At 42.2% G+C, this 19,666-nt stretch overlaps 1 protein-coding gene across 2 annotated transcripts; it reads left to right on the forward strand.

Moving 5' to 3' along the window:
• Positions 1–381: 381 nt before the first annotated feature.
• tmem245 (transmembrane protein 245) lies at positions 382–18,142 on the forward strand. 2 transcript variants are annotated; one of them, XM_069696064.1, is made up of 18 exons: positions 383–1,025; positions 3,228–3,345; positions 3,759–3,854; positions 4,527–4,634; positions 5,937–6,158; positions 6,310–6,479; positions 7,847–7,870; positions 10,869–10,973; positions 11,057–11,139; positions 11,254–11,344; positions 11,463–11,561; positions 11,652–11,783; positions 12,065–12,187; positions 13,020–13,165; positions 13,252–13,352; positions 13,457–13,631; positions 16,417–16,611; positions 16,708–18,142. In XM_069696064.1, exons 1-18 carry the CDS (start codon positions 426–428, stop codon positions 16,751–16,753), a joined length of 2,634 nt encoding a protein of 877 aa, XP_069552165.1. In that variant the 5' UTR covers positions 383–425; the 3' UTR covers positions 16,754–18,142. The 2 variants fall into 2 exon arrangements, with proteins under 2 accessions (XP_069552166.1, XP_069552165.1); XM_069696065.1 differs by lacking the exon at positions 7,847–7,870 and having other exon boundaries at positions 382–1,025.
• The last annotated feature ends 1,524 nt before the right edge of the window (positions 18,143–19,666 follow it).

Consider the following 19,666-nt stretch of genomic DNA (forward strand, 5'->3'; position numbering starts at 1 on the left):
GCAAACATTTGTCAGCACATTTACACAAAAATATGCCGGTTTATAAAAAGGTGTCTCGTAACAATCAAATGGTGTTATAACCACAAACCAACTGTGAGGTCATTATTTGAACCGCCACTTGTTAACCCCACCCATAAAAGCCACATAACACATGTAGGCTATTTATATCATATACCTGAGTATTTCTGTTTATTTCGATAAAATAATAACTACAGCATGACAGTAAATAAACAATTAAAACAGCCAAATAAAACTGAAAAAACAAACCACAGAAAAGTAAATACAAATACAGGACGTGGTTGTTTTGTCCATTTACACTGCATTACCCATGGTGCCCCTGGATATTTCGCTATTGCTACGTCACATGTTTTCCTGCCTCACGCGGTGAATCTGCTCGCTGGACAACCGGAGCTGAAGCGGGGAATATGGCAGACGAGGAGGACTCGGCGCCGGAGCCCGCCGCTGTCTCTCCGCCGGAGACCCCTCACATTGGGCGGCCTCACTCTGTTTTTTTCTCGGAGAGCGTCCAGCCGGCCGTCGGGATGATGAGCCAGCTGCTAACCCAGCCCTCGTCCCTCAAGTTTGACAAAAACATCAAGCAGGCCTTCTACAACACGGGGGCGATGATCTTTGTGGCTATCTGCTGCGGGGCAACCGTCCTGGTCTACTTCATCCTGGAGGCCTTCCTCCGCCCGCTGCTCTGGGCGGTGCTCTGCGGCACCTTCCTCCACCCCTTCAAATACTCCCTGGCTCGTCTCGGCCGCTCATGGCTCAGCGGCCTGCAGGACACCGGTACGCCCATTGTGCTGGGGACTCTGCTGGTCCCGGTGTGGTGTGTCAACCACGGGGTGGAGACATTGGGCAGGCTGGTGCTGGAGAGGCTCACGATGCTGCTGGTGATCGGGGCCGGAGCGCCGCTGGTTTACTTCCTCTACCTTTTCTGGAGAGTCATTGGTATGCAGGTGATCATCGGGCACGTCTGTGAGGTCATCGGGGCCGCGCTGGACTGTTTCCACGCTGTGTGGGTGAGTGAATGGACACTGGCACCTGTCTTCACCCCCTGTCATGATGACAAAAGGTCCTCTGTGCCGGTCAGTCAGTGTGGGAGCTTGTGGGCGAGGTCAGCTGGGTCACGCTAAAACACAGTCACAGTGGAGCTGGGCCAAAGCACTTTCACAAAACTTTTTTTTGTTTTTTTACCAAATATTTTTACCAATACTGGCTGTCATTCATTAATTCAGTTCATGTATTGCCATGCAACATGGTCCTCAAACATTTCATGAAACAATAGAACTATGGAAAAGGTTTGCAAAATCAGAGAGCTGTCTTTCAAAAGTGAGCTGTCATCTTCAGTCATAAAACAAGAACATGGAAATGAAGATAAAACAATAATTGATAAGTTGATGAACAGGAAATGTGTTAATAACTGATTAGAATCTAAGTCAGTTTTTTTGTTTTCAAGTAAAAATCCAGTGGTTTCAGCTTCTCTGATGATAATAAATAAATGATAGCAAAATATATTTTGTTCTCAGACTGTTGGTTGGGGGAAAAAGCAGTGCAGATATAAAAACCCGCAGTTTTGGAAACTAATCAGCATTTTTTTTAAATATTGTATGTTATTTTATAAACCAAGGGATTAATTGAGTAAGTAATCTGTTAAGTAAATAATAATTTTATAAATTGCAGCCCTTATCAATCACATTTTTGTATCTTTAATTTAATTAATGAGTTTAAAATCCTTATGTAGATAAGTAGTCAACTTATGATGATCATATCGGAAAAACAATGATTGATAAACAATAATTATCGATTAAAACCCCCCTGGATTGACCAACAGCTGCGAACAGTATTGTATTATGTCTGACACTTTAATGATGGCTTATTCAATTAACCTCAATGCAGAATGTATGTTTCTTGGAATATGTGCCTAAACTTGTACGTTAGTTGATCTCATTTCCACCATTTCCAGTGTCTGATCGATCAATACCTAATTATTGCAAAACAGCTCCAGGGGCCTGAACTCTGCCTCGCCTTGGCTGGATCCAAATGGCATTAAATGTTCCTCCTTAGGCAGTATGTGCGTTCTTTAAATGCAGAGGTAGACTGACTGACACGGGGCCAGTGTTTATAAATAGGAAGGAGGACACTCTATTAAATTACATGGGAAGATGTCTTTGTGTTTAGTGGAACAGCAGCAGATCAGTTTGCTGCAGTCTGCGGTCAGCAGAAGTCTGGGGAGCTCGGAAAGTGCAGTTTAACCACTTTAAGGCAATTAAATGTTTCTGAAATGTAAAGCAATAACGTTCTGTCACACACGGTTTAATGATATTTAGAGGAGGTAGCAGATGATATTTGGAAATCTAGATGTTGTGTTGTTCGTTGTTTAGCTGGTGACTCGTGATATCTTCTGGCCAACTATCAATGTCACCATTCATCTTTAGTGCCAGTCAGCATGTTTGGAATCAGTCTGATGTTATTATCAGTTTATTATTTGTTTCTATGGCAAATGTAAGAAACATCACATCTAAAATAATAAAAACAGATGTGTTCTATATACGTATGCTTCATATTAGACACAATTCTTGAAATTTGGACCGCAGCTATTTTTTTTCATTAATTACTAAACTGCAGATTTTTTTTCTTGACAAATCAACACATTGTTTGCTCTATAAAAAGCCAGAAAATTGTGAAAATGTTCATCACAATTTCCTCAAGCCCAAGTTAGGGTCAGCATGTAGCTTGTTTACCACAAGCAATTTAGAAATGGTCCGACCCTCAAAGAAGCGGAAACTAGGAAATGATTGGTACTTGATTGGAAAAAAAAAAGACTTGATTATTATCATTATTTTTTTTAATTAAAATAGTTGCAGATTAATTTTCGGTTGATTAAAAAATGGAATTAACTCTTTCAGCTCAACTTTAAATATGCAAAATAAAACTTGGTTTCTGATTAAACTTTGCTCAGAATCATACATTTGGAAAAATTAAATTCATATGTAATACAAAATGCTAGAATACCATGAAAAACTGTTAAACAGTACTTCGGTGATTGTTACTCAGGTTCACTTTTTAAGAGTCAAGAAGTTCAGAAATTCAGCAAAATGAAGATTTTGGAGCAAAACTGCAGTTGGAAGAGACATCAACTGAGCTGAAATCTCAACATGGTGACAGTATACTTCATAACATCCCCTCTGTTTTATCATTCTGCCTCCGTTGTTTCCTCTCAGGTGTGCACTGTCGTGTTTGGGTACTTGCTGACTGTTTGTTTCAAGTGGAGCCCTCAAACTGAGCGGTACTTGAGGGCTATGGCTCTTCCTGTCTGGGCTGCCCTGCTCTTCTTCATCGGTGAGTGTGAAGGTGTAGAGAACCTGCTCAGACGTGTTGCATGTTAATTCTTTCACGCAAACTGTCTCTTCGCCCCTCGGATGAGAATTCTTCTAAATTTGCTGACGTGTGCAGCTGCGGCGAAAATCGGTGATAAGTACTTTGTTTTTGTTCCGTCTCTACAAGTCCACAGACAGACAGAGCGCCTGCGACGCTACACAGCAAGATGAGGAAGTTGGCAGTATTTTTAGCACAGTTGAGGCGCATTGTTGACCTTCCAGCATTAATTGTTTAAAGTTACCGAGTGCAATTCAGAAGAAGTCCTGTTCGAGATATCAACCAGTAATGTCAACAACATCCAGTGTCATGCAGCTGAGCAGGTTTCTCTGTATCTTTGCAGCGCTGTCACCCTTTTTTTCTGAATTTGTTTCTAGTGTCTCTGACTGGCTCCTGGAGAGTGCCCATATTTGTGGTTGTGGTTATACTCCTGATCGTGGGCTCCCAAGAGAAACCACCTGTCCCTGGCAGAGGTGAAGAGTTCATGTTCACACGCACTGACATTTACCGCAGTTTTTACTCTCAATTAACTGGGCATTAAATGTGATAAAAAAAAAAAAAAAGCATGACTATCTGTTTTCAATGGATGCAACAATAAAGATATAATGTGTTAATTTGTGATGGTTAGAGATTAGGCTAGCTGCTACAGCTTGTTCTCTGTTTTCAGTCTTGATACATGGCTACTATTGGCTATAGCTTCATATTTCGCCTGCACACACGTGTGTGTGTGTGTGTGTGTGTGTGACTGCCATAAATCAAATAATCCCCCAACATGTTGAACTATCGCTTTAAAAGTCAAGAGGATCAAATCAACCTATAATTAACTCTGATGAATGGCTATAGGAAATAATCTTATTGACCTGCTATGATCCTTGTAATAGTGGAAAAGTGCACCTCTTAAAATAGCCTTTACTAGAATTAGTTTTCCTAAGTTCTTCAACTCAGAAAGCACTAGATTAATTTAAATCTATTTTAAAATATAAGGGGCTTGAGGTGGAAAGTTTGTCTAAACAGTACATTCAGGTTTGGATCATCAGAAGATGTGGGGAACACGCACGCACAAAATATGCACCTTTTGATTTTTATTAACCCTCTGCCAATGTGAGTTACTGTTTTTTTTTTCCCTCCTCTCTTCATCTCCCCAGGAGAGCTGTCAGGCCAAGTGTTGTCATTCGCTGCTAACACTATTTACATGGCAATCTCCTGTAGCAACCTTCAGATTAATACTGAGCGCAGTGGAAACTCCGCCACAGGTAAGACAGCTTGTCTTTTTTTTCCCAAAAGGTCACGGCGAGAGGTTGTTTTTTCGTGGAAGACTTTTGCGTTTCCTTCCGATATGCTTTTCACTCCGTCTGATCCGTATGAAAAGTTGGTGTGTTGGTCCGCTCGAGTTAGAGAAATCACTCTGCACGTGGAATGGAGGGAGATATGATGTGACACTCAACATGCTGCATTTAGTGCTCATTATTTATTTTCAGAGTCTAATCTACGAGCTGTTGGTTGAGAGCAGAGCTGCAGCTGCTTGGTCTGGCAGTGATGGGTGGAGCTGTGGCTTGATGTGGTTATTTTTCGGTCTCTGGCTGCTGCTGTGATTCCATCTATGGTACGATGGATATGTACATCTGCTGCTATTTGAACAATGTACGACGGATATGTTACCAGTACACACAGGAGCAGGAATACGGGAGCTTTAATACAACACTCAGCCAGCAAAACCATCAGTGACTGCACATACTGTACACAACCGCTGCATGTAGTATTACAATGTGTCACAGCCAGATTTGTAACAACCAAAGCACAGCCATGGCTACAGCCAGTGACCACCGTGCCATTCACAGCTGCAGTCTCTTTGGCTAGCCATCATTGGTGGTGAACCAGCTCCTCTACTTTTCTCTCTAGCAGCGATGGGGCAGACCTGTGCCTGAGCAACCACAGTTCATTCTCACTGTGGTCACAAACACAAAACATGATCCTGTATCACAATACAGCTAAGCCTTTCTCCATGGGACAGAAGAAATGCAAAGGTAGTAGTCCTCAAAATAATTATCGCCATGACCTTTCAGGTGGTCCATATTTTTTTACATTCGTGTATTACAAAAGATTATATTACAGGTACAACTCGGAGGTTTAAAGACAAACATGCAGGACATATCTTGGCTTTGCCATTTACTGCAACAAGACAACCAGCAGAGTGGAGGAAGGATGCGTGGAGATGATTTGTGATGAACCATAAAAAAACTGAAAAGTCCTTATGTCACTCTATTGGACATTAATCTGAGAATCATCACAAGGAATTACTCAAAACAAAGTCAAAGGAAGTTTTACAACCCAAAATGATTTTAGTAAAAATTAAGCTTTTGTGTATTTTAATGGAGCAATTGAATTACCATTTTCTTGTTCGTGCACCCATTAAAGGAACGACAACTCAAGACACTTCTGCTTTGGCTTCACCATTAAACCGTTGTGGTTGAAAGATGGTGCAACTGACAAATTTGCTCGTTCTTTCTCTTCCTCTTCTGTGCTTCATCTGTCTGCTCCCCTTCATCCCCTTTAAGATGGTGTGCAGTGCGTGGGTCCACTTCCTTCCACCTCTGGGTTCCCTCGGGGCTCTCGTTCCCCTCGGGGCTCTCGTTCATCACCAGCCGGCCTCTTCCAGAGAGAGAGGAGCTCCCACAGAGCCAGCGACATCTACTTTATCTTGCTGGTCTGGGCCATTGTGCTGGTTCAGGTCTGGCTCAACCTCTGGATCCTACAGCTGCTGCCTATCCCTGTGGCTGGTAACACACACACACACACACACACACGCACACACACACACACACACACACACACACACGCACGCACGCACACGTGCAAATACATAACATGCACGCCCCCTCCATTTCACATACTTCTATTCAGATCTACTTTACTCACTTGATGCTTTAGTGTGGATGCTGAAGAAGCTGGTGGTCCACTTTGGTCTGAAGAGCTTTGCAGAGCTGACTCTTTCCTCGTGGTGGACGGTGTTGGGGAAGTTTGGACGTGAGCGCGAGAAGGCCTTGCTGCCGGGACCAATCAAAGGCCTGGCTCAGTTCCTGCTGCGTATCGACACAAAGGTAACGCCTCTGACTGATCTGCTGTTTGCAGCTTATGACCCTGTTTCCTCTATCTTTGATTTTAAAAAATCCTCTTCTGGACACATGTTTAATGTTACACTGGTACATGCTTTTATCGTTCCCGCTGTATATTCCTCACTACCCATATTAAATGCACTCGGATACTATCAAGGACAGCCTGTTCGATAAATCTTGAGGGTCAGAAGTACTGGGTATTTGCAGCTCAAAGACGGGAGAGTAAGTATTAAATAAGTTCAGGAAAATCCTTAAAATGTAAAACGATTTCAATTCTGAAATCTGTGTGAAGAGTTATTGAATTATTCAATAAGCAAGGATTCCTTCACATTTCTTAAAGCTTGCAGCTTCTAGTTTTCAGAGCCGTCATTACAAGGGATTCTTTCTTTATCACTTGGCCTGATAGTTACTTTTCTGATACATGTATTGCTCAAATCATGAGTGCTGGAGAGCCTCTTACATATAGTATGTTCATCTGCTGCTTCTGAAAATCTAAATCTGTAAACTTGGAGCCATTTATTAATTCAGACTTTTGATCAACAACAACAAAAAATAGATAAAGAATTTGGCTCTATGCAGCATTTTATTCATGGTTTTGTTTTTCCGGTCTCCAACCTCGTTGTTTTGGCCCAGTTTCCACGTTCTCATCAGTGTCAACTTGTTTCCAACTACAGCTGGCAGCTGTTCTGAGAAAAAAACCTCTAATATATCAACTACACAGTCTTCTGCCCGGCACCAAGTGGCAGCCAGACAAAATTTGTGGTTATCTGGTGAACATAGAGAAGCTATTCTCAAAAACAGCTAAAAGGAGAGTGAATATTGGAGTAAGGTTCATCAGGTGATAAGAAACACAATCCCACATGAATGATAACGGTGCTCCGCGTCCGCTGGATGCGAAAGTGGGCAGTTGCTTTGTTTGCAATAATAAAATGTATCGGGGTAATATTTCAGGTGTTTACAAGTTTTTGTGCTGTTCTGAATGCCCCAAATTCACAATGTTTTTTTTATTTTATTTTTTAAATAAGTGATGCTGGGATAGGATTAGTGCTACAGAGATTAAATTCCTCAGCTTTTATGGAAGGACGTTAACAACCTTTTACACTTTTTGCCCTGAAAGTTTTGGGATGTAATTCTGTCGTGTCTTTGTAATCACACACGTTTGCATCCCCACTCTACGACCAATCCACACTCCCTGTATGACCTGCAGTTAAATCCTACCTGCCACTTCCTGATACCTCACTGCCTGTACCCACACGGGGGTAGGGTTCTTGTCGCACGGGTACATGTTTTGACTGCTAGACAGATTCTTTCAAATAATAATCTTCCCAATGTCTCTTTGTCTCCTCCCCAAGCTCTGGCATTGGCTTAACAAGCAGGTAATGATTTGGAGGAGCAGAGTGCTGAGAGAGAGACTGAGACAAAGTGTGTTTGTGTGTGAGAGAAAGTGAGAACACGAGGATGAAGAAATAACCTGTATAAACGTGGTGGTGGGGTGTGTGTGTGTGTGTGTGTGTGTGTGTGTGTGTGTGTGTGTGTGTGTGTGTGTGTGTGTGTGTGTGTGTGTGTGTGTGTGTGTGTGTGTGTGTGTGTGTGTGTGTGTGATGGCGTGAGCACACCTTGTAGTAGCTTGGACTGGCGTTTTACCCATCCACTGTCATCACCCGCTCATCCCGTGTCTGTCCCCTCGCTGCTTTCCCGCTTCGAGCTGCTATTTTTTACAGGAAGCTACAGTCGGGTGTCGGGACTCTGTGATCCCTCAGCCCCGTCTGAATCTTCCCTGCTTTGATCTAGCTGGCAGGTTTGTCTGGAGACTGTATGAGCTGCATGGAGAGATGTAGACAGGGTGGCAGGAGAGGAACCGTGTTTCTGAAGAGATGTTGGTTGATAAATCTGATGTAAAATATGTTTTTAAAGAGTAATGAAACACTTTGACATCTTTTATGGGGAGTGGAGGGGGGTAAGGGACTGGGCACGGACAAATCAATGGAAACGGTATATACCTAGCTTCACTTTTGGTATCTTTGGGGTGCTACATTTTCTTGAGAAGCTGCAGTTTTCAGGGACAGAGGACGTGACTTAGACATCAAGTTTATCTGAAGTATAAGACAGAAACACACATTATTTGTCTTAGTATCAAACAACCCCATGAAAAGACCAAAACAAGTGTATTAATCCACAAATGAAAGTAGTCCCACATATGTGTTTTTCCTTACTCCAACTACACTTAAAGTGTTTTAATACGTTATGTCTTCAGTTGATATGAATGGACTCAAGGGTTGAGTGCTACCGCAGATGTATGATCTATTAATTTGTTAGAGGTTGCTGCTCATGCTGATGAATGTCCAGTAAAATTAAATGTCCAGTGTGTTGGATTTATGAGGATCTATTATCAGAAAGATAATATATTATTCATAATCATGGTTTTTAATTAGTGTCCAATCACCCGATACTAAGAACCTTGTTTTCGTTACCTTAAAATGAGGCCTTAACATCTACACAGGGAGCGGGTCCTCTTCCACAGAGCGCGCAATGGCGCACCACCGTGTTTCTACAGTAGCCCAGATGGGACAAAGCAAACACAGGCTCAGGGACTTCTGGTTTTTCGTGGGTTTCGTGGCCTCCATAGATTCTCTTGCACATTTGGAAGGAGAGGGTGAGGTGAAGGGTGTTCAGCTGGTTGCATCTGCAACTTCACCGCTAGATGCCACTAAATCCTAAACACTACTCCTTTAAGGAATTACTACAATGTATAAACAGCCAGCAGTGCAGTGAAACATATAGAGGGGGTTTTCCTTCTTCCACGAAGCATAAACTGATATGCATGCAGGAAAATTGTGATGACTGATAATATCATGCTTGTATTTAATCCATCAATCATTTTTTTGTGGTCAGTAATTGTTTATACTCAGGGTGGGAATCATCAGAGGTCCCACAATGTCACGAGACAATATTACTATTATTTTCAACAGTTTGCAATATGATAACTATTGCAGGAACATATTGTGATTTATTGTTGTTGTTTTTTTTTACTTCAAATTATGCCCCCAAATGAAAACTTTGCCAATATGTGTTTTATTCAATAATATTAAATTTTGATTTCAATTTCAGTAAATTGGGATTGTGAGACCGACAGACAGATGTAAAAACCTGCCATAAAAATAGCATGAACCTGATAAATGTATTTATTTTTATCATAAAATACTGATACTGTGTTCCAAAACAATATTCCCACACAAATTATCTAGATACTGTGCTGCGTAGATCTTTTTTCCCTCCATCCCAAATTTACACTTCACAAACGGATGCTAATTTATGAAGCAGACAGCGCCTTGTTACTGAGTGTTACATGTGTTGATTTAAATCAATCATTGCTGCTACTTTATAATGTGATTCGTTTATTAAAAATGCAGCGTTGAGCCTTGAGCCTTTAAAACTTATCAGTGGTCTCAGATTGCCTGAATTGGTTGTGATTGTTGAACCTCCTCTAAAACAGACACTTGCTGCTAATTCATGCTAAACATACTAATTCACCTATTTCATTTCATGAATGACTTCACTCAGAATTTAAATCCTCTTTTGATTTGTGGTGTTTCCATTTTCACGGTTTCCAAGTTTTCACTGTACTGTACAATTCTTCTCTTTTCAGGTAAGGCTTCATTATTGTACTTGGTAAAGAGAAATCTAATCAGATGTGGGATATACTCACGTAAAATATTAAACAGACTACTCTGTATCACATGGTGTAACTGTAATGCAGTCGGACATGTACTGACTGCCATGTCATGCCACCATCCAAATAATGTTAAACCATTAGTGTGACAAAGAGGCGTCTGCTTACAGAGCTTCTTCAGTAACTTCACTTTAATGCTTTCGTGAGATTAACACATTGGCACAAACGTACAAATGGAGACTAAAGCTGGTGATAAACTGTTCTTGCTGTTTTGGAGCATTGAGAAACCTGAGTTAAGAATCGCACCAACTCACAGCAAAATGAAAACTTTGAGAGACTAATGGACCCGATCATGACAAACCGAAATAAATTGTACCGACAGACAAAAACATTGCCACGCATACAGCAGCACACATCCTAACTTTTTTTTACTTGCAAGGATGCGTGCAGGTATGTGTACAGATAAACTGGCTGTTGGTTCATTAAGTTGACCACCTTATTGTGCTCAGGGCCCACGGGGAGACCCTTTAGATCAAAAATGGCTTCTTCACATAGGAAGGACGCAGGTTTCTCCATGTGTCTGATCACTGTATGTTCTTAACCCCTATAGAAATGTACTGACGTGTCTCTTCTACTGTCTCCCTGTTATTTCTGCCTCTCTTCCGTTTCTTCCTCTACTTTGTCCTCCTTCTCTGCATATGCAGATGATTGTGTGGTTGGAGCGATCGCTGGATAAAATCATCAGTATCTTCATCATCTTCCTGCTGGTCACAGGGACCCTGCTCATGGCTCTGCTGCTGACTGCTATGGTAAGTTTTTGTCTCGTAAATGTACTTAATGTTGGTGGTACTCAACATCGTCCTGGATAATAAAGTAACTTTTACCCCTCTAGGTTCATCATGAAAGTGTTCACATTATAGAGGTAACCAGTAACCTCATCAACGAGACTGTATCTAACCATCCAGAATGGGCCAAGTAGGATGCTTTTTCCATTCTTATTTGTATCTTTTTCTCTGGCAATTAGATGTAATGTTGCTGGACAACTCAATGTCTCTTCTGTATCTGTCTCTCCACAATGTCCTCTTCTAGTTGGCTTCCAGAGGCTCGTGTGGTGCAGAAGGCTCTGAATTCAGCTGCCACTAATGTTTATCAGCATGGGAGAGAATATATAACACAGAAGGTCAGAATGATAATTTGCACTAATTTGTCTCGTGTCAGATGTTAAGGAAATGTAAGCTAAAAGTGGGACACTTTGACAGCCAGAAAAACAAGAAAATCTCTGTTTCCTTTGTGTGCAGCTTAATAAGATGTTAGGAGATAAGGTGAACCACACAGCAGTGATTGAGAAGCAGGTTTTAGAGCTGTGGGACCGACTGTACCACTCCTGGTTCGTGAAGGTACTGTGAGAGGGTGATGTTTACCGCCTCCCCCAAACGTATACTCAGTATTATATAGTTTCATGTAAAATATCGTGTACACATTTCCAGAATGTGACCCACTCTGGACGGAACCGTGGACAAAAGATGATGGCTCAGAGACAGAACAGCTGGCTGGGGGACATCCTGGACTGGAAGGACATCGCCTCCTTCCTGCAGGAGAATATTGAGACTCTGCTGTCTGTAAGTATGTTTGTATGTTTGTATTTACCACCTTCTGCTGTGTGAGGCAGATGATTTGCATGAATTTTGCTTTCATTGGTTTTATGCTTCATTTAAAAATATTTTGGATAAAGCCCAGGGTTGCAACATCATTTTGTCAAAACATATATTTCAGGAAGTATGTGAATTTTGTTGGTGTTAAAATAACTGCAGGTCATAAATCTCTTGACATATTTATAACTCAAAGGGGAATATAGTTTTGCTGTGGATGACATGTTTACTGTGGCCATGTTGTTTTGCAGATCCTGGAATCTCTGTGGGTGGTAATGAGTAGGAACGTAGGCCTCCTCATCTCCACCACAACAACTCTCCTCACTGTCTTGTTCCACAGCGGCACGGCGCTGCTCAACTTTGCACTGAGTCTGGTATGAAACATTAACAACTGTAAATCATCTGGCTCAAAATTGCACATGGAGGTGGTTATTTGCCCACATGGTGTAAAATCACCTCGCTCAACATTTGTTTACCAGGCGCATTAATGACGTGCACATTTTTTGCATCATTAATTCTTTTGTAATGCACAAAAGTAATAAGTACAAACATTTCCACCGATGCCTGCAATGTGCAATGTTTTATTGACAACCTTCCTAACAGATTTATAAAAAATAATAATACACTTTATCAGTTTTGGATTAATAATATCGTGGACTAATTTCCATTTTTACCCGCGGGTGTTTGTGCAGTCCAGTTGATGGTGGACTGTGGTGAACCTTTGGCTCATTTTCTATCCATCTGTTTTGTAAAAGAACAATACTGCATGTGCTCCGGGTTTAAACAGTGTAGATTACTGGCGTATTTATCCTAAATTCGCAGTTTAAGGTGTGGCGGTTACAAAAAAGCCTCTGCCCATGAATTTTAATGGAATCATTTGCACCAGATCTTGAAGCTTGATACAGTAATATGTGGAGGTGTACTCATAAGGTGTATTATTTATCAGTGTACATGTTTTAATGGTGATACTGAGTAATACTTGTTGATGATTTTCCATAGACAATTTATTTTCATCATTATTTCAAGTGTCCCTTGTAATAATATTCATAATAAATCAGTGTCCTTACTTTACTTATTAAGTAAACTGGTTTACTTATTAGGTAAACTCGGGACACTTGTAAAAAAGGGCTCTTGAATGCGTTCTTGTTAACACAAGTCAAATATTTTGGTACAGCCATATTTGTGCTGCTTCCTGTGTGTATGCAGGTGATTTTCCTGACCACTCTCTTCTACCTGCTGAGCTCCAGTGGCGAATACTACAAACCCGTTAAATGGGTGATCAGCCTGACGCCTCTTTCCCAGCCCGGACCCTCCTCCAACATCATCGGCCAGTCTGTAGAAGAGGCCATCAGGTACTCGCATGTACTAAAGCAGAATCTAAAAAAATATTCCTAAAAAAGATGATTTCTGACCTTGCGTGGGTGTGTTTGTTTTGAAGAGGAGTGTTTGACGCCTCTCTGAAAATGGCTGGTTTCTACGGTCTCTACACATGGCTCACTCACACCATTTTTGGCATCAACATCGTCTTCATTCCTTCTGGTGAGTCAGCATGTCTGCGGCAGATTGTGCTGTCGTTACATGGGACGCTGCCAAGCCACTCAGTGTTTTCGTCACTTTTTAAATCCATCTTTCCTGGCCTGAAGCTCTGGCTGCCATCCTGGGTGCGGTGCCGTTCCTGGGGACCTACTGGGCAGCGGTGCCGGCTGTGTGTGATCTGTGGTTGGCGCAGGGTGAAGGTGTCAAGGCCGTGCTGCTTCTCATCTGCCATCTGCTTCCGACATATTTTGTAGATACAGCCATCTACTCCGATATATCAGGGTATGTATGTGTCACCAGCGTATTATTTAAGCTTCCACTTGTTGCGTTGACGTGCAAAATTCAACAAAGAACCTTTGATTGATAACGCAACGCGTAGTAGCCTGTTTGCTACCCTAATATGGGTTTGAAAGGAAATTATGCTGTTGGTGAAGTCCATAAACAGTGTCTCCATTTGGCTCCCTCCGTTTCTGTCTCGTGTTTGATATGGCCTAACGAAAACAACATCAGACAGCAGGTCCAATAATGCTCCAGGTCAGCTGTTGGCGATAACCCTACCTTTGTATTTAAATCCGTTTCCCTTGAAATAGAGTTTACTGTCGAGTTAGCCTTAAGTACCATCCATTTTCTTCTGCTTATCCGAGGTCGGGTCACAGCAGGTGGAGCAGCAACATTTTCCAATTCTCCTGGGGAAAATTCAAGGCTTTCCCAGGCCAGATGAGATATATATAATCCCTTCAGCATGTTTTTCGGTCTACCTAAGCAGCAAACAACAGTGACGTCACCCACTGGTTTGTGAAGGGCCGTTAATAAGCCTCGAGTTTGGATATTGGCACCAACTTGGAAGTTAGGAGCGGTTTGGAGCCAGAAGTGACCATATTGGATGAGCTTGGGGGGAGCAAGTGGTGGAGCTGACTCGATTGGATTGGAAACTCGGCGATACTAACACCAATAGCTGTAACCCGACTGCACCACAGGCATGTCAATGAAACAGACACATCCCAAAAATACAGCTTTTTTTAGGCTTATATTGTAATTATTGACAGGATTATTTTCAGATGGACTGCCAGAAAACTAATAAAAAAAAGGAGTGATTTTTAGCTGGCAAAACCAAAATAACTTGTGGAAAAAATGTATCGACTTTGAATTGAGAGAAATGAGAAAAATGAAATGGTAGTCTACAGAGGCGAACGCTTTTTGGAGCCAACCTCTAGCGGCACTCGTGGGATTGCATCTTAAGGCACCTCCACATTGACTTTGTTTTTTCAGACCCGGAATCTACGTCGTCTTTTGTATACAATCTATACGTCTACCCTGAGGTCTCCATTTAGATGAACGTCGGCCTCAGACGTAGAAGTGCTGACTCTCATCCCAGCTGCTTCACACTCTGCGGCAACGTGTTGCTGGTCACCAGTCTCATGAAGCCAACAGAATCACACCAGCTGCAAATAGCAGAGAAGCAATCCTGAGACCGGACATTTCCCTCCTCCTGGCTGCGCCTTGAAATCTCCTCTATTAAAAACACACAGGATCGGTGACAGGGAACAACCTTGCAGGGACCGACGGTCTCATAGCAATGACCCCGTACTCCCGCAGCACCCCCACAAGATCCCCTAAAGGACCCAGTCTTCTCCAAACCCACAAAGCACATGTAGATTGGATTGGCAAACTCCCATGACCCCTCGGATAATATCGTGAGGGTAAAGAGTTAATCCACTGTTCCACGGCCAGGACGGAGTTTGCGTTGCTTCTCCTGAATCCGGGGTTCCACAGTCGTCACAGCTTCCGTTCCAGCACCGTGGTTAAAGCCCTTAGCGTGAGGCTGAGCAGTGTGATACCCCCGTAGTTGGAGCACACTCTCCAGTCCCCCTTTTGAAAAACGGGGACCACCACCCTGGTCTGCCAGTCCACAGTCACTGTCCCCAACCCCCATGCAACATTGAAGAGGCGTGTCAGTCAAGACAGCTCAACAATGATCTTAGGGCAGATCTCATCCACTCCTGGCGCTTGCCACTGAGGATCTTCTTAACTACCTCGGAGACCTCTGCCGAAGATATCATTTATAACTTCAGACTCGACTCTGCCTCCTTCCCAGAGGACATGTTGCTTTGAATCAGGATTTTTTTTCCCTCTCCCTCTGAGAACAGTTTAGGGGGAGCCCTTTTCCTTCCTGAGGCGTCAGATGGTTTGACAGAACTTCCTTGAGGCCGATCGAAAGTCCTTCTCCGTGGCCTCCCCAAACACATCCCACACCTGGGTTTTTGCATCCATGTCTGTCGCAGCTGCAGCCCTTCCGGCCTGCCGGTACCCGTCAGCTGCTTCAGGAGATCCCCGGTCCAACCGCACCCGTAAGGGCTCCTTCTTCAGCTTCCCTCACTCCCCATGCTCACCAGCAGCATGTTGTGTTGCCGCCGCAACAAACACAGATGACCGTTTGACCTCATCATCTAACCGCCACATCTACCATGAAGGATTTAAACATGGCCCCACTTAGATTGCATGTCCCCAACTTCCCCTGGGATGCTTGAGAAGCTCCTCCGGAGGTCATAGGAATTCAATTAATATCAGATGTCGCAGAAATGTGTAGTTGGGATTAGGGGAAACAGACGTGACATTGCATAACGTTGACGTGCTTTGTTATGTGGTTAAAGCTTTTAAAGGACCTTCCGAGGCGACCTGTCAAGAGCTGTCTCGGCTTTCCAGTTCATAATAGATTGACATTCTTGCTGTTAATATAGTGGAATAAAGTATGTTAAATATTAATCTTTCCAATTTGTAGTCTAATAAAAAAAATTCCCTCTGAAGATTTTGTACAATGTCAACTTTAAGTGACATTTTACATACAACTTTTGCAATGAATGCTGCTGGCTGGATAGTGTTTGTTATTGTTGGCCCAGCTAATCGTCAGCCCGTTTGCGTGCACCGGGAGCGGTCTGGGAACCGTTTGATCCACCCTTTATATAATGTCGAGAAGTAAAATCCAGAATGCTGACGAACTCCTCTGTATCATTCCACTGCATTTCAAAAAAAAAATTTTTAAAAAAAATGTCTCATCTCTCTGTCTCAGCGGTGGACATCCGTATCTGACAGGTCTGGCGGTGGCAGGCGGGGCATACTATCTGGGTCTTGAGGGGGCTATCATTGGGCCGATCCTCCTCTGCATCTTGGTGGTCGCAGCCAACATCTACAGTGCCATGCTGATGAGCCCCAGCTCTGCAGTGCCCACGCCAGTGCAGTCAACCTGGCCTCCCCACGCTGCGAGGTAAACGCATGACGAGAGCTCATCTCCAAAAAAAAAAAAAAATATTCTAAAGAACCTCTTGTCAGATCAGTTGTCCTCTCGTCTGCCATTTTTTAGGACCTTTACGGACTCCACTCCTGTCCTGAAAAAGACCGGTGAGTGAGAGCGAAAGGGTGTGACCCTGTGGAACATCATCTGGCTTCCTATTGGAAGCACTTCCCTTCGCCGCCCGGCTCCACGGGGTCGCCCCGACCAAGAAGAGATGGCGGCGTAGCGGCTGGTCGTCCGTGATGCTTTCTGCTTACTAGAGTAGTTTCACTGAGCAACATGGCGCCAGCTCTTTTCATTCTCCATCCAAAAAAAACCAACCAAAAACACTTAAGCATACATCCTAATCCCAAAATTGGACCAATGACATAAGATTGGGTTTATGACTAATTACAGCGGAGACGTTGATACCAATCACGTCACCTCTCTGAACTCAGTGCCTGAATTTATTTTGTACGACTGAGAAATGTCTGAAATGATTGTGTGGTTTGTGGTAAACTGTAAGATGATATATTTTATCTACAAAGCCCGTGATCTCCACCCTGCACGCCCCGGCTGTGTTTATGCTACAGTATGTGGTTGTGCAGTATTTGTACTCCCTACCTCTCTCCAAATGGAGGCTCAAGTACAGTTTGTAGTGAAGGCTGGTTTATGTAAAAATGAACTGAGCACTTCTCGCTACCGAACTCGTGACGTCTGGTTGAAGAGATAGCGTTATTGAACTACTTTTTATTTTCGTTTGATTTAATGTGTCATTCACGTTTCAGTGATAGTAGCTGTGAATTTGGAACACTAGCTCTTGGCTTTAACAGAGAAGTACACTCCTGCTGTCCTGAAACCAGACTTTGTTACAACTGTTTCTCTATTTTAGTATCTGTACAGTTAAATAACAGCAAATGTCTTTGTTCATTTTTTTGTTTTTGTTTTTAATGGTCACAGGTTTAGACTGATGTTGACGACTTCAGTGGATCGGATTAAACGTCCTGCATTCAGGGAGTTTTGTCCGAACCCGAAACCGGAGTTTTACGAAAGAATCTCTTTTTACAATTTTAATTTATTTAACTCGCCTAAATGCAACAATGCTTTTCATTCTGAACACGTTCAGCTGATCTGTCAGTATTGAATCACATTTCCGTTCATAGTCCCTCTGTGAGCCCTTTTCTGTTTTGGTAAGACCCTGACCGTCATCCTCATCACATCATCGCGTCAGCAGTTTAGAAATATTGTATGTTTTTATTTTCTACTGACATCATCCACTCTTGTTACTTCGGAGTCAGAGCACTTTTCCAAAAGGATGTAGGAGTATAGTTTACGTCACTGGACGCTTTAAGGAACAAGCTGTGTATGTGAGGCGACACATTGATAGGTGGCTACCGTGTTAGCTCTTCTGAGGTGATGGGTTCTGTGTTGGAACAAATGGGTGAGCTGTTCAACTAAAATACTGTTTTCCTTTGATACTGTTGGTGTGTTTTTCTAAAGACACAATAAACATGATAATTTAAACGGCAGTGGCTCTGTGCCTCACTTGTAGTATGCTTTTTGACTGAACTGGAGCCACAATTAATTATTATTTTCAGTGCCATTTAATACAATCATTTTTTTTATTGCATATTAAATGCTCTGGCTAAAATTGTATTGATTTTTTTTTTTTTTTTCAAATTTTGTAAAAATAATTTTTTTTTACTTAAAACAAACCAAAAATTTGAAAATATGTATATTATACATGTAATTTTTCAAAGAAAGACTACTTTCAGTGCATCATAATATATTAAAATGACTGATGAATAATGGTGTGATTCATATGGTACCTCATTTTGTAGATTTATATGGTTAAATATGTAAAAACTGATCATATTTAATAAATTGATCACATTTATGGGAGTAAAGATCAAACTTGAGCTATCAAATAAATGCAGTAGTAAGATAAACGCAGTATGTGAAATGTGGTCTATTTGACATTTTTGTTCTTCAAGGGGTATTTCTGAACAAGACTAGTTCTGTTCTCTTTGGGGGAAAAAAAAAATGCGGTTTTGCACATGTCAGTCCATGCAAACCCTAAAAAGGTTATTTATCAGGAGAGTTGAGTGTTTCCTGAATGCTGCGAAGGATAACAAAAGGGCTTTCGCACATTCGGTGCTCGGGCTCTAATAAGCACTTTAACAGCTGCTAACGTGCACATTTACTTGCACAGACAAACTAAACATGCAGAATTTAGTTCTGTCACATCAGCAAAAGAGCCAATCACGGGCAACGGCTCAGATCATTTCTTTTGACCGCGATCGCAGCAGCGTCACCGTCTGAAGATAACGAAGGCAGCTCACGAGTGGGATTTTTCTAAAAGCAAGCCAAAAAAAAAAAAAAAAATAATGACAAGTCTTTCCCTGGATAAACGGAAATGATAACTTCCCTCTGTGTTTGTGTGAGCTGAGTCAGATGGTGTCATCTGTTCTGTGAAGGCTTTACAGATTGTCAATGTGTCAGCAAAGCTCTGGACAGATGGATCCATGGACTGCTCCAGCTCGGCCGCTGGAGGAGCCAAGGATCTTTTCACTTAGGCTTCCAGTAAACACAGTGACCGATCAAACCTGCTGTTGTGCTCTTCGTGTATTTAAAAAAAAATGTCATTGCTGGAAGGAAAAGTAGTTCTTGGTAAATTGAAACGGTGCTGAATTTGGAAAACACACACAGAACATGTATGTTCATTGATATGCTGTTGTAAAATATACTGACGAGCTCAATGAGACGTTAGTGTTTTGGGAAAAGGGGGAGTACAACAGGTTTTTAGTACGAAGAATGTTCTGAGATGACAGTGTTGCTGCTGATGGCCCCATTCAGAGTATAATGAGTTCACTGTGATTCTTTGACAAAGAGTACATTTCTTCATTATGTCTGCAGCAGACAGTAAAAAAAAAAAAAAAAAAAAATAGGATGCTCCTACCTGAGAGCTGATCCTGAATGACACCCTGGGCCTCCAGGCGACTTGACACGCCGTTAATCTGTAAAACAGCAGAGAATAATTTATGATTAG

The sequence above is a fragment of the Brachyistius frenatus genome, unplaced genomic scaffold (assembly GCF_029030835.1).
Source record: "Brachyistius frenatus isolate BFR_SWC_R1_liver_20210118 unplaced genomic scaffold, ASM2903083v1 Contig_20, whole genome shotgun sequence".
In the NCBI taxonomy this organism is placed as follows: Eukaryota; Metazoa; Chordata; class Actinopteri; family Embiotocidae; genus Brachyistius; species Brachyistius frenatus.

Excerpts from the sequence above, each read along its gene's own strand:
- tmem245 (XM_069696064.1), top strand. The coding sequence starts at position 426 with ATGGCAGACGAGGAGGACTCGGCGCCGGAGCCCGCCGCTGTCTCTCCG. Across the intron at positions 11,345-11,462 it reads GAGAATATATAACACAGAAG|CTTAATAAGATGTTAGGAGA; the intron begins GTCAGAATGATA and ends CTTTGTGTGCAG. Across the intron at positions 13,166-13,251 it reads TCTGTAGAAGAGGCCATCAG|AGGAGTGTTTGACGCCTCTC; the intron begins GTACTCGCATGT and ends TTTGTTTTGAAG.